General features: G+C 51.6%; 1 protein-coding gene and 1 pseudogene across 2 annotated transcripts; both read right to left on the bottom strand.

The window, feature by feature from the left end:
• Positions 1-3,908: 3,908 nt before the first annotated feature.
• Positions 3,909-4,873, bottom strand: LOC309824130 (olfactory receptor 13C7-like; annotated as a pseudogene). Its single transcript has one exon. The product of its transcript is annotated as an olfactory receptor 13C7-like (transcript).
• An 8,559-nt stretch (positions 4,874-13,432) lies between these two features.
• Positions 13,433-14,363, bottom strand: OR13J1 (olfactory receptor family 13 subfamily J member 1; the record flags this gene model as incomplete). Its single annotated transcript, XM_082657317.1, is given in 3 exon segments — positions 13,433-13,971; positions 13,974-14,141; positions 14,144-14,363. Coding segments are annotated over 3 exon segments (927 nt in total).
• Between the last annotated feature and the right edge of the window lie 280 nt (positions 14,364-14,643).

Genomic DNA, 14,643 nt, shown 5'->3' with positions numbered 1-14,643 from the left:
GTCTCCAATGAAGTATTTGCTGGTTCTGTGCTGCCTTTTTTTTTTCCTGAGGGAAACGGTGTGGGGAGGGGAGGGAAAGAGGGACCCTGAGACAATCAACAGGGGTGACGGAGCCTAGCTGGCATGAGCTGCTGGAGCTACTGTCTGAGGCTTTTGCCCCATTGTGTCAGGCTGCAGCAGCCGGGAGTAGGGAGTTGTGTGAGTGTGCGTGTGTGTACTTGCTGAGATGATTTCAATCAGTGAGACCTCCCTTGTGGTGCCCACACCCAATAGGGAAGGAGGCTAAGGGCTCAGGAAATTGGACTAGCAGGTACAAATCTCAGATGTGCAAGAAATATCACAAGAATGTAACTTCTGTTTTGAGTCTCCATTTTGCCCGAGTGCCAGAAACATAATCTTTTGTCATTTGGGGATTTCTTCTCTTTCCACAAAGGTCACAGCTGAGTCCCGAGGGTCTTATATAATGCCGAGATACTGCGAGGGTGTTTTCCCTGGTCACCAGGGTCCATGTGGCGCCCCTGAGATTTCCATCATCCCACCTGGTCCCCAGTTAGTGGTACAAGCAGGCCTTCCCAGAGTGGTTTCTTGTCCCCATCTGTGTAACCCTTTCAGTCCTGAGGCTCTCCACCACTTCTGTGCCACATGCAAAGACTTGTGAGACCTTGGCTACCCAGAAACACCTTGAAGCCATTTCTACCCTGGGGTCCTGCTCTGCATTTTACTTGACCAACAATGCATGAGTTGCTCCAGCTTTCACACCCTGCAAACCTGTCCAGGGGCTTGGTCTGGGGAGTGGGGCTCAGGGCCCCTCCCTTTTGGGGCCCTCCTATGCCAATGCTCTCACTACATCCCCTCCTCCTTGCTTTTTCCTCTCCCTAACTTAGGGAATCTTTTATTAATCTGGAGGTGGGGACATCTATTTTTCCTTACATTTTTCTCCCAAATCTTTTGTTTATGCCTTAAGTCTTTTATGTTCCCTTTAGAGCCTAGGCTTTTGAAACTCAGATGCCAGGAAAACATCTCTTTGTTCTCTGCTTTTTGCAATCACATCTCTTCTTTCGGGCACTGAGCAGAGTGATGTGAGAAGGTCACATCTCACATCACATTCACCAATTGAATGGTGAGAAGGAAGGAGAGGTGTGGGCTAGGTGTCTGTTCCTGTATCAGAAATATTATGCCACACAGATCACTAGGACACATGAGCCCAAATAGCTGGGATTCAGGACACAGTAGAGTACAGAAGGCACTGAAGAGGGAGACAGAGCTGAGACAGACCCCACCCAGCTAGGAGGGATCAGAAGGGGTTTTCTGGAAGCCGGATGGAGTGGAGGGCATTGAGTGAGGATTGAATGAGTTTCCATAATGCCAGGATGTTGGGAGAGTGTTCACTCTGGTCACCAGTGTCCATATCACATTCCTCCCCTGAAATTTCCATCATCCCATCTGGTCCCCAAGCAGGAAAGCACTTAGAACACTTAGTATAGTGCCTAGCCTGCTATGTGGTAAGTCTCCAATGTATGTTAGCTAAAGGTCAGGTGTTTGGACATGGGAGGCAACAGCAAGGGGGAGACACAGGAGCAGGAAAGACTGATCTTTACTGGGGAACTGGGACTAGTTCAGGGCCTCTGGACCTGCAGGGTGTGTGTGTGTGGAGTTAGGGCGGAGGCAAGCAGCCAGTGATGAGGCTGGGCAGGTACATGGGGTCTGGCTTTTATCCTAGGGAAATGAGCAATGGCCTCATTGGAGGGATTTAAGCAGGAGAGTAGCGGATCAGATTGTTTTGTTTTGTTTGCGTTATTTTGTCTTTTCAGATAGGTATTTTGACGGCTGGTGCAGAGGATGGATTTTGGAGAGGATTTGGAGGCTGAAAGTGCAGCAAAACCGATGTTGCACTATTTGAGAGAGAGATGGTGAAGGCGGTGTCAGTGGGAAGGAGGGGACTGATCCGAGAGCCGTTATGAGGTGGATTCTCTAGGACATGGTGACTGCTTGGATGTGTGGGGTGGTGAGGGATGAAAGAAAGCCTATGGTGACTGCCACGTTTCTGGCTTGGTGACTTGGGGCGGGTGTTGGTGCCATTCCCTGAGATGATGACACACCTTTGTGGGGCAGAATGATGAGTTCAGTTGTGGATAGTTTGAGTTTGAGGTGCCTGTGGGATTCCTGGAGGGAGAGGGCCAGCAAGAAGACCGAGACAGGCAGAGCAGCTGAACCAGGTCTGGAACCTTGGCCTCCTGGGTCCCAAAGCAGGGGTCCTTTGTTGTCTCCTGACTTGTTCAAGTGACTTCCTGGAATACATGGCCGTGGCCACCAGATACTGCTGCTCTCTGCTCATGTCTGTCCATACATTTGGACTAAGACCCCGGACTGTCCACAACTGCCTGGGGCACACCCAGCAGCACAGGATCCAATCCCCAGATGTGACATTGTGAGGGCTTCTGAGGGACAGTTCAGTTCAGTAACCCTCTATCGGGAAAGCTCTGTGGGAGCTGCAGAGACAAGCCAGACCTGGTTGAATCCCGCCATCAAGGAGCCCACGTGGTGGTGAAATACCATGGATGCAAAGCAGAATGGGATGGATACCGAGTGAAAGATACCAACAAAGTGCTGTGGGACGTAAAGGAAAGAGAGACTATTCAAAGTGCACCAGGAAAGGCTGTGTGAGAGAGCTGGTGTCTAAGGTGGCTTGGAAAAATAGTCCCAGGTCTCGCCAGAGGTCAGCATGAGCGAGACACCAAGGTGCAGGCAGTACAGACACTGTAGTGAGGGGGTCACCGTGTGAAGGGGGTTAGTGGAACATCGGGCTGGAGAAGTGGGGGGCTGGGTCCTGGAGGGCTTGAACTCAACTGAAGAGTTAGGGCTTCATTCTGTGGTTAATGGGAGCCATCGTAGGTTCTTGAGTGAGGCATCAGCCAGGGTCTGGCCAAAGTAGGACAAGCGTGAGTGATATAAGGGGTCTGTTGTAGAGAACAGAGCTGTCGATTGTGGGAGCAGTTGGAGAAGACTGTGCAAAGCTGGGCCTCTGCACCTGGTGTCGGGCCTGAAGCTGCTCTTGGGGGGCGTGAAAGGGGAGGTGAGGACAGACCGGAGCCCGTGTCTGGGCCTCGCTGCCTTCAGGCTCAGTGACACTGGTGACCTGCAGGAGGAGCTGGCACTCTCTGGCGTGGCGCTACACTTGGCACGGGCCTCCGAGCAGCTGCAGGCGGCGTGGCAGGAGCTGGAGCAGCTGTGCTGACAGCAAGGTGAGCCCCAGGCCGGTGACAGCAAGTGAGGGCTCCCACCATGACGGTGCTGCTTCGCCTTCGCCTCCCATCTCATGCGGATTTCTCTCGTGGTCCACCCGATCCCAGAACCTTACAGGGAAGGAAACTCTGGGAGGCCCGGTTCCACCCTAGTTAGCTCGACCCAGTCCAAAGCCACCACAAGAGAGCTAACCAGCACTCTCCTGGGATGATGAACCTGGCAGCAGCTGGTGAAGGAAGCTCTAGAAATCTCCAGTAGCCCCTGGGTTGACTGTAGGGTGGGTGGCTGTCACTAGGCTCTTCACAAATTCTTCAGTCCTCCCCCTCCTTCCAGATGCGTGGTAGGTGGGTGTTCCCTCCCCCTCGGTGTCAGCCCTGGTGTGCGCCTTGCCTTGGCCAGTGAGGTGGAAGTGGAAGTAACAGGTCACTTCTGAGTGGAAGCTTTAAGAATCAGCGCAGGCTTTGTCATTTTCTCTTTGCCTTTTGCCACTTGGACCAGCAAGGCGCCACATGGTGGCTACTTTATCATCCTGAGTCCCAGAGGGATGAAGGCGATGGTGCAGAGCACATCCCCCAGCCAACCTCTGATGGACCTGCAGCGTAAGTGAGAAAAAACCTTTGTGGTTTTAAGCCACTGAAATTTTGAAATCATGACCAGAGTGTACCCTAGCCTGTCCTGCCTGATAGAGAGCAACAGGAAAAACGGGACATTTCCCTGGAGAGCAGGTCTCCCCTCAGCAGAGCTATGGCGGCAGCTTTCACCTCTGTGTTCCTCAGGCTGTAGATGATGGGGTTCAGCGAGGATGTCACAACCCCATAGAACAATGCGATAATCTTAGCCAAGTTGGGGTCCTTGGCCTTGGGCTTGAAGTACATGAAGGAGGTGGTCCCATAGAAAACCACCACCACTGTGAGGTGGGCAGAGCAGGTAGAGAAGGCTTTCTTCCAGCCGGCAGCAGAGGGCACCCTTAGGATGGCAGCAAGGATGAAAACAGGACAGGCAGATGAGCCGCAACGGGGCCAGCGTCACGACAGTAGTGGCCACCATTGTTAGCAGCGCGTTTAGAGAGATGTCCCCACAGGCTAGTTTCAGCACTGCCAAGATCTCACAGAAGTGGTTGATGACATTGTGGCCACAGAAGGGGAGGCTCCAGGTGAGAGTGGATTGCAGCAGGGAGTTGGCAAAGCCTGTCCTCCAGCTCAGTGCCGCCATCCACATGCACGTCTGCCTGCTCACGAGCTCTGAGTACTGAAGCGGCTGGCAGATGGCCACGTGACGGTCACACGCCATCACGGCCAGGATCGGGCACTCCGTGGAGCCCAGTGCCAGGGTCAGGAACATCTGCAGGGACGGAGATGGTGCTTTGGGTTTCCAGGGAATTGACCAGCATGAGAGGCACAAAGGAGGATGTGCCACAGATATCCATGAGGGAGAGGTTGCTGAGGAAGAAGTACACGGGGCTTTGCAGGCGGGGGTCCAGCATGTTCAGCCCGATGAGGAGGGCGTTCCCCAGCACTATCACAGAGTAGATGCCCAGGCAGAGTACAAACAGCACCATCTCTAGGTTGTGGTGCTCGTGTAGCCCCAGCAGGACATACTCTGTCACGGCCGTCTGGTTGGCCCCATCCATCTCATTCTCCCTCCTTTCCCATCTGGACCACACGGGTGTTGGAAAAAGCACCAGCTGGCCTGGGAGCCAAGCAACCTGGATGTATGACCTGGAGCGGGTCAGCCCTGCCTCTGGAATTTAGTCTCACCATCTGTATAATAAGAGAGTGGACTTCAGGTCTGCAAGCCGGCCCTCTCAGCTCTGCAGTTCTGGTGTAACTTAGGGGAGGCGGGACCCATTCTAATCCCCTAGGCTCATCTGTCTTCTCCCCTGAGTGGGCTCAGGGGAGATGATAGAGTAGGGTTCATGTTTCAGGTGCTCCTTTGGAATCTAAAGCGTTCTTGCCTGTTAAGAGGAAGCATCATTTCTAGGTTATGACTTCATACGGCTGAATTATGCCCATAGTGTTTCGGAGTCATTCACTCACTGAATATTTGTTGAATGCCTACTCTGTGCTAGGTATTGTTTAGGTGCTGGGGCTATAGTTGTGTGAAAAATAAGTGGATAAAAAGATGCTGCACCTGTCACAAGTGCTGCCCCTCTTTCTTAAGAGATGAGCTCGGGGAGGGAGGTGGGTGATGAGTGATGCTCACTTAGCGTTCCTTTGGGCACAAAGGTTGAATATTTCCACTCCGTAGGATGTGTAAGCCTTATTCTGGCCATTCCTCCTTAAGGAATGACAGACCATCCATTGATTTTTAAAAGAACATACAAGAACATACATATCCCAATAGAGCCACTGGTCACAGCATTTAACCCTGGTCCTGAAAACCAAGTGACTCTCTTCTTGGCCTCCATATTGCTTTTTAGGATGAATAATATCAGCAGTAATCTCACACAAAGAGGGAAACCAGGTCTCATGTGGTAGAGGCGTCATCAGTCATTGACTCGCTTTATACAGGGAGGGTGGGAAAGGTTGCGGTCTTCGCCCAGGTAGCTTCCGTTGCTCTTCTGAGCTGGTCTCAGCCTCTTTGGGAAATGCCAGTGTCACGAGGGAGTGAAGTGTCAAGTGTTAGATGGGAAAGCTGTCTTGTAGCCCCAGTGATCCCTGGTGTAAGGGAGAAATAGGAGCTGAGGGTGAACTTTAACCTTTCAGAAGATATATAACTACCCCTTCCCTCACTCCTTTCACACCTAGCTTTACTGTGAGGCCTATGTCCTGTGACAGCATTGGAACCCTGTCCGTCCTCCAGGACTGGATCTTCCCCCTCATTCCTCCTGCCTAGTTGCATCTATCATTTGTAGGGGCCGATAGGCTCACCCTCTCCTGAATAAACCATGTCTTTTCCCAGCACTACATCTTGGCCCAAGAAGTTCCCTTTTGTAGGCAGTCCTCCCTCTCTTCCCCAGTGGGGGCATTCCTGCTCCTTCAGAGTCCAGCTCATCTCTCCTCCTCTCCCTCCTGCACCCTGCAGAGTCACCTGCCCCCTTCTTGTGCTCCCACAGCCCCTGACCATCCTCTGTGCTCTCGTGTTGTGCACCTGTCTCCTCTACCACCCTTGAGAGCGGGACTGTCTCCTTCCTCTCGGCACCTCGTACAGCGAGTGCCGCCAAGGACAGTCACTCAACAGATATTCAGCGCAGGATTCTGAAAACCCAGCGTTGCATCCCAGCTCCGGCTCTAACTAGCTGTGTGATGTTGACCAAGTCGCTTGGCCTTTGAGACTCAGTTGCCTTCTGAAAAACGGGAATTTTGTGTAGCCAGATGAGACACACAGAAAAGTGCTGGTGAGCCACCCAGCAGCAAGGCTCCAGATCAAAGACTGTGTCCTCAGCCGCAGGCACCTGCTGGATCTGTGCTTATCACCTCCCCGCACAAGAGCTCCAGCATCTGTCATGACCCCCTCTCTCCCCAGAGCCTGTGCTGGTTTTCCCTCCTCCAGCCTAAATCAAGGCGATTGTTAGGGGCGTTTCTGGAACATACAGGGGTAGTTGATAAATCTGGGTCAGCCAATGACCGTAAATCTTATCCATGTAAACATTTAAAGGTAGCGATTTTTTTGCTGAAGTTTGACAGAAAGGTAAAGCATTGCCTGATTGTGATGGTTCATTCGTTCCCTCATTCATCAAATTGTTATTGAGCACCTGCTATGTGCTGGGTGCTGGGAATACAGCAGAGGCAGATGCAGCTTCTGGCCTAACAGTTTACACTCATTTCCTTGCTCTCTGGTGACCTTGGTCACATCCCTTCCTCTCTCAGCTTTAGAAACCTCTGAGATTCTCTCTGAGTCTGGGATGTAAAGTAAAACCTGAGGTCTGGAAAGAAGAAGTTAAAAGGAAGCATCTTTCCTGGGTTGTGACTTCAAGTGGCTGGATTAAGCCCAAAGCTTAATTTCAGATTCAGTTATAAGGCCTTGGTCTTTTTTGAGTGTGTTGCCCAAAAAAGACCTTTTAACCTCAAATTTTGACACTGGACATAGGTGTGGAGGGTGTTTTCAGGCAGGTAAAAGGTGGGAAATAGCCTGACTCTGCATTTCTCTTCCCCACCCTTGTCTCCAACAAAAAAATCAAGTGGGAATGGCACAGGCAACTGAGGGCTTTTGTCTTCAGGCTCTGGTCTGCCCTCCTGCCTCAACTCCTGTACCTTCATCCACCCCTGCTCAGCCTCAGACCACTCCCCATTGATGAACAAATCCCACACACTCCTGTCTCGTCTCTCTTCTCATACTTTCCTCAGCCGGAGCGGCCTTTCTCTTCCACTCATCCTCCAAGGCTCAGCTCACACACACCTCCTCTGCGGGGCCCGCCTTCCCAGTCCACAGAACTGACCATCCCGAAAACATGACGCTCACACAGCCACTAGCAGTTAGTGTGTCATTCTCTCTCACACAATAGACTGTGAGCTATGGAAATCAAAGGGCTGTGTCCAGTTCATCCCTAACACCCTGCAGTGCCTACACGCAGGAGGTACCATTTGAGATCCAGTGCTTTTCTTCTGCCAAAATCCTGATCCCAGATTTCTTACCTTGAGATCACCCTCTCTCGCCTTCCTCCAGAGCACACACCAGCAGAACAACGATGCAGCCGTGTGATTGCTGGGAGGAGAGCTTTAGTGGGGCCAGTCTCCTCCCTGCAGGGATAGCTGCTCTCTCTGGAGAGCTAAATCAGGAGAGTGATAGGGGTTCCTTACAGTTTAAGAGTCTGATCATAACACATTCATGGAAGTTAGGAACAGCCCACTAGGCCATGGGCTTATGACCCCAAAGAAATAAGGCTGTGTCTAGAAAATACCATGCTGCCAGGTTACCAACAGCTTTGACTGCAGCGTGGGCCCAGGCTGGGACATGAGGGAGCAGCTGCAGTTCCCTTGCTCCATCAGTTAAGATGAGCTGGGTTTTGCTGCAATAACATACAACCTCATAATTTTAGTGGCTTACCACGACAGAGGTTTAGTTCTCACGCTACATGTCCATTGCATGTTTTCAGGGGGCTCTGTTCCAGGTCATCATCCTCAGAGACCCTGGCTCCACCACCTGGGACATCACCAGAACACACCAGAGCATCTCACACCAGAAGTTAAGTGCTCCGACCCAGAAGTGACTTGTATCCCAAATGCCCACAACGCACTGGCCTGTGTAGTCCTACCACATGCTCAGCTGGAAGAGGACCAGAAACGTTGCAGAGCACTTGGGTACGATGGTGTTTCGCAATACACTCAGAAAATCACTCTAGCATCTGTCTGCCAGGCCTCTCACCCTGTCATGTCCTGGAAAGTAAGATATCCAGAGCGATAGGAAATTGAGTGTCTCTGAGAATCATTGTCTAATCCACTCCCCAGTTTTACCCCTCCTGAGAGGCAGGGAGATGCCATGGAAGGAGCCCTCGACTGGGGTGAGGGGCCCAGATTGGATTCTTGCCTTTGTTCCGATTCTGCTCTATGACCTTGGTCCAGTTTCTCCTTGAGTGAAATGGAGCCATTCAGTTAGCTTGTCTCTGGGACTCTGTGCAACCTTCAAAACATTCCCTCCTCACATCTTTCTAGCAACTTCCAACCCTGAGGTCTGACAGACCCAGGGTCACTTTGCATGGTAAATATCATGTCAATTTCATTGGCTGGTAAATCTAGTTTGAACCATTTAATACTTATTTTAGGCTTTACATATTATTTTTAAAGGAAGGTGAGGGGCATAACGAGAAGAAGCTCCTGTTACAATTTCCCGGAAATGCCTGGATCTGGGATTCCTGCTTCACATTCCTCGCTGTGTTAGCAAAGCAGGTGAGTGTGGGCTTTGAGGTGAGTCAGAGCAACCAGGGCCCATGTCCCAGACCTGCCACTTGCTAATTGTTTTCTCAGCCTCAGCTTCCTTACCTGTGGAGATAAGAATAGTATTTCCTCATGGGGTGATTTTGAGGATCCAGTGAAAGCTCTTAGCACAGAGCTTGGCACATGGTAAGTATTCAGTCAGTGGTAGCTGATATTATTACTACCATTATGTTCCCTTCCCCAAGCAGATATTCTGGTTTTCTGCATGTTTAAAAAAAAGTTCATGGGCTTCCCTGGTAGCACAGTGGTTGAGAGTCCGCCTGCCGATGCAGGGGACACGGGTTTGTGCCCCGGTCCGGGAAGATCCCACATGCCGTGGAGCAGCTGGGCCCATGAACCATGGCCGCTGAGCCTGCGCGTCCGGAGCCTGTGCTTCGCAACGGGAGAGGCCACAGCAGTGAGAGGCCCGTGTACCAAAAAATAAATAAATAAATAAATAAATAAAATAAACAAAAAAAGTTCATGAGAAGAGTCAACATGCTAGATGGGTTCTCCTTACCTCCTACCTATTGGCCCAGTGGCATTAGTGCAGGCAGGTGGCTGAAGCAGCTGCCCGGTGAGGTGACCTGAGGCCTGGGAGAGCAGAGCAAGGGAGTACTGAGTTCATTACTGGCAGACACACTGTGCTGGGGCGGGCCGGGGGGAGGCCCCGAGGCCCAGCCTCCTGGTCCCTTGCCATGTAGACACGTCGTGTGCTCCTTGCCCTTGGGCACCTCTCAGTCCCTGCCCAATTTAAAGTTCAAGCTCTGCAACTATACAAGTTTGCACACTTGGCAGCTATGGGGCTTCAGAGACCCCAGGTTCCCTGTGCTTCTCCAGGAGGCCCTGGCTGGGTGAGGAGAGCACAGGAGAGACACTGGACAGAGAATCTGAAGGTCTCATTGCAGCCCTGCCCCTTGGACCTGAGGCTGGGGTGCTATGACCCCTGCCCTTGGCCTCGGCGTCCTGGGCTGTGAAATGGGGTGTCTCCTTCCAGGAGAGCTGTGGGGACCTGCACTCATGAAAGGTTAAGGAAAGCGAATTGCTGTACAGGGTGAGACTCCGAGCCCTTGTGAGGGACCATGAAGTCAGGGGTTGAGCCAGGTGCATGAGTTTCTGCAGGTTCCCTTTTCCATTTCCCTTTCCATGTCCTTCTCTTTCCTTCACAATAAAAAATGACAACTTGACACAGTTTAGGGACTAAAAAACAGCCTTAAATAATGCAGCAGTTGCAGATTTTCCCATTATACTATGATTTGTCTCTTGGAATTTTTTTTTCAAGGACACAGGTCAAAATAAATATTGGAAGATTGTCCCCACTTATTTTCCAGCTGCTTAGGAACAGGGCTGTCTTGCCACCCCATGGTTACCCACAAATGCATCCAAACAAGCTCATCACCACCCTCCCATCCCACCCCCTCCAACCTGATTCTCTCATCTTCCCCATAACTCAGGGTTTCTTTCAGGGTGGAGCACTATCCACCCAAATAAGCCAGAAGCTCGGGCACCAGCGCACAGTCCCCCTCTCCCTCAGCCACCTCTGCGACCAGCTGAATGTCCCCAAGGTTTCTCAGCCCCGCCCTCTCTGCCTGACTGCCCACCTGGCTCAGGCCCCATGGGTGCCTGGGTTACGGCACCAGCTTCCACACTTGCTGCCCTCAGCCCAGGGCCCTTCTCGTCTGTGCTCTACTCTGGAGCCACATGATCTTCCATGTCTCAAAAATAATATTATTTTTAAGTTCAAAGTGATGTTCATTTTAGAAGTATTGGACAATATTGGAAAGAATAAGTAAGGAAACAATATTTATCTGTAATCCCATCAGCCAAAGGAAACGACTGTTAGTTCACATTTTGTCTTAATTTTCCAGAATTTTCTACATACATACTTATTCATATATCCATAAGAAAAATACCTTTAAAGAATTGGGATTATACTGAGTACAATGTTATATGTTCTGCCTTTTTCTATTAATTACAGTGTGAGAATTTCCCATCATCAAATATCCTTCAAAAAATAGGATTTCTAATGGCTGTGTCACAGTCTATCATTGGGCTCCACCAGGATTTATTTAAACATTCTGCTATGCTTGGACATTAAGATACTTACAAATTTTTGTTACCATAAATAATGCTGTGATTAATATCCATATATGTGTGTATATATATATATATATATATATATACTTATACATAAATCTTTGCACCTCTAATAATTTTCTCAGACTAATTCCTAGAAGTAGAGGTGTTGCGTCAGAAGGTCTGAAGTTTTTTTTTGTTTTTTTTTTTTGCGGTACGCAGGCCTGTCATTGTTGTGGCCTCTCCCGTTGCGGTGCACAGGCTTCGGACGCGCAGGCTCAGTGGCCATGGCTCACGGGCCTAGCCGCTCCACGGCATGTGGGATCTTCCCGGACCGGGGCACGAACCCGTGTCCCCTGCATCGGCAGGCGGACTCTCAACCACTGCGCCACCAGGGAAGCCCAAGGTCTGAAGTTTTTAAGTTTCTTGATTCATACCCACCACTTACTTGGCAGGAAGGTCATATTAACTTATTCCCACCCCCACCAGCAGTGTATGACATTACCTACCTCACTGCACCGTAGTTAACAATAGACATTAAAAACAATTCTTTGACAATTTCATGGGTGAAGAAAGGTATCTAATCAGTGACCTTTCTAAAAGTATCTATAAGTAATGATTGTAAACCCAAATGCCCACAGGATAAAGTCCTAACCCCTGTCGTGGCATCAAAGGCCTAGCAGAAGGTCTTAGTGGCAGCGGTCACCCTGGCTTGGTCAGGCTGTGAGCTGCGGGGCTGTGCTTCCCTCCTCTGTGCCTCTGTTCTGACCAACCGAGGAATAGGAAGAGGGACTGGAGGGGAACTGAGGGCCCAAAGCAAGGAATGTGCTTACCTGCAGCCAGGCGGCAGGAGAGCTGGCCCGCTGCTTGCAACCAAGCTCAGCTCTCCCATCACATGGACGGTGACACTGAGACCAGAGCGGGCAGGGAATGGAGATGCTCTCTGAATCTGAGTCCATTTCCTCTGTGTGTTCACTGAGCTCTCAGAGAGGAAAGCTGGGAAAAGGCTGAGCACCAGGAAGAGGTAGCTATGGCAGGGTCCTAGGGGGTGGGCTGAAGACAGGTAGAGCAGAGTCTCCCCAAGGCCAGGTGAGGCCTGGATGCTGGGCAGGGAGGCCCCGGAAGCTACTGCTGCTAAAAGGGAGACAGGAGAATCCAGGCCCTAAGCTGCTTGGAGTGATTGGTATCCCGGTGGCTGGGCAGGTCTGGAAATCTTGGGTGCTAGGGCTCGTCACTGCCTCTACTGTCACCTCCCAAGGCACTAGGTCATGCCTGTCATCTGTGAGCTCCATCTCAGCTCTGCTCAGATTTGGGAAGGACCCCAGGCTCTGCCATTGTCACCCCTACATCGATGTGTTTTCTATTTATTTAAGAATTCTATTTATTTATTTATTTATTTTTAAGGGCCTGGAGTTGGGCCGGGCTGGACCTTGGGACAGAGTGGAATCCGATACTACCTGCTCTTAACAGTAACACTGAAAATAAAGCAGGAAGAGCACAGTGAGAGATGCAGAGTGGGAGGGGCTTCCTGGCGGAGGTGGCATTCAAGATGGGCCTTGAGATGGGGGCAGGGATAAGTTAGGAGCGTGGAATTAACAGATACACATTACTATATATAAAACAGAAAAACAAGAACCTCCTGTATATCACATGGGACTATATTTAAAAAATAAAAGATGGGCCTTGAGGGTCAGGCAGTCCTTTTACGAGTGGAACTGCCTGCTGGGTGGAGGCTGCCTTGTGGAAAGAACCAGCAAGGGCACAGAGCTGGGCAGTGCTGGGCAACACTGAGGCTCACAGCTGGCTGGCGTGTGCAGCTGACAGGGGGGAGGCTGTGGGGCACAGGACGGGGAGGGAGTTTAGTCAGGGCCAGCTTGTGGGGTCCTCGAATGCCCCACTGAAGACCTCACAGTTCATCCTGAGAGCTCTGGGGAGCCATCCAGGGGTTTCAGTCAGGAGAGTGACAGGATCACATGTACTTTTCAAAAGATCCCTCTGCATGCCCCTTGGAGGAGAGACTGGGAGGAACAAGACTGAAATCCTAAGGCCAGACAGGAGGCTGGTGTAAAGATGCAGGCAGTGATGCTGAGAGCGCCCCATGGGTCTGCCGGGGGGAGGAGCAGAGGGGTGATTGTGAGCTCCTCTGTGGCAGGATCAGTGGGACTTGGTGCTGCGTTTCTGGGCTGGAAATTCCACACCCACAGCCCTCACTGTAGGCTAATGAAGGCCTGGCCTGCTAGCCTGCAGAGCCCCGGCCTCCCTCACCTGGAGGTCCATCTCCTGTCCCACACCTTCCTGGCGGCCTCCATCACTTCCTCGTTCCTCAGGCTGTAGATGACGGGGTTCAGCATGGGCGTGACCACAGCATAGAGGACCGTGGAGGCCTCATCAGAGATGCGGGCCTCCTTGCTCCTGGGTTTCATGTACGTGAAGATGATGGTGCCATAGAAAAGCAGCACCACAGCCAGGTGCGCCGAGCAGGTGGAGAAGGCTTTGTGGCGTCCAGCGGTTGAGGGCACCCTCAGGATGGTGGCCAGGATAAGCATGCAGGACAGGCAGATGAACGCCAGGGGCACGGGCAGCAGCAGGATGGCACGCACCCACAGGAAGACCTCGTTGACTGACGTATCACCGCACGCCGGCTTCAGCACTGCCAGGATTTCGCAGGTGAAGTGACTGACCACACGGTGGCCACAGAAGGGCAGCCTCATGGCGATGACTGTCTCAGTCACTGACTTGAAGAAGCAGAGTACCCAGGCGGCTCCCGCCAGCAGCAAGCAGAGCCGGTGGCTCATCAGCACCTGAGTGGCCGGCAGTTGGCCAGGTAGCGATCATAGGCCATGATGGCGAGCAGCAGACACTCTGTGGAGCCCGTGGACAGGCTCAGACACATCTGCATTGCGCAGCCAAGAAAGGAGATGGTCTTCTGGGCCGACAGGAGGTGGACCAGCATCAGGGGCACAAAGGTGGGCTGTAGCAGATATCCAGGATGGAGAGGTTGCCCAGGAAGAAGTACATGGGTGTGTGCAGGTGGACGTCCAGCACGCTCACTACCACGATGGCTGTATTCCCCAGCAGGGTCACCAGGTACGTGGCTGAGCACAGAGGGAAGAGCAGGTGCTCCAAGGCTGGGTAGCCCGAAAATCCTTTCAGAAAGAACTCAGAGACCTCTGTCCTGTTGACCAGCTCCATACTGCAGGGCCCTGGAGGGCACAGCTGGGAGGCAGGGAAAGAGGGTGCAGGGTGGCGGGGAGCCCACAGAGTCTCTTTAGGGATGAGGTATATTGCTAGGGTCTTTTCCAGCTCTGACACACTCTCTCTCTGTGACTTTGGGCAGTCCCCATTCTTCTAGGCTGCGATTTATCCATGTGAAAAATGAGGATCGATGTGGATCAGAATTTCCCTAAGAGTCTTAATGGAAATGTTAGTAGGCAATCTGAAAAATCAATTTGAAACAACATTGGGTTAATCA

Source organism: Grampus griseus (assembly GCF_964374135.1).
Source record: "Grampus griseus genome assembly, chromosome: 6".
NCBI classification, from domain to species: domain Eukaryota; kingdom Metazoa; phylum Chordata; class Mammalia; order Artiodactyla; family Delphinidae; genus Grampus; species Grampus griseus.
The sequence above is the reverse complement of the archived record's forward strand: the minus strand, read 5'-3'. Positions and strand labels throughout refer to the sequence as shown.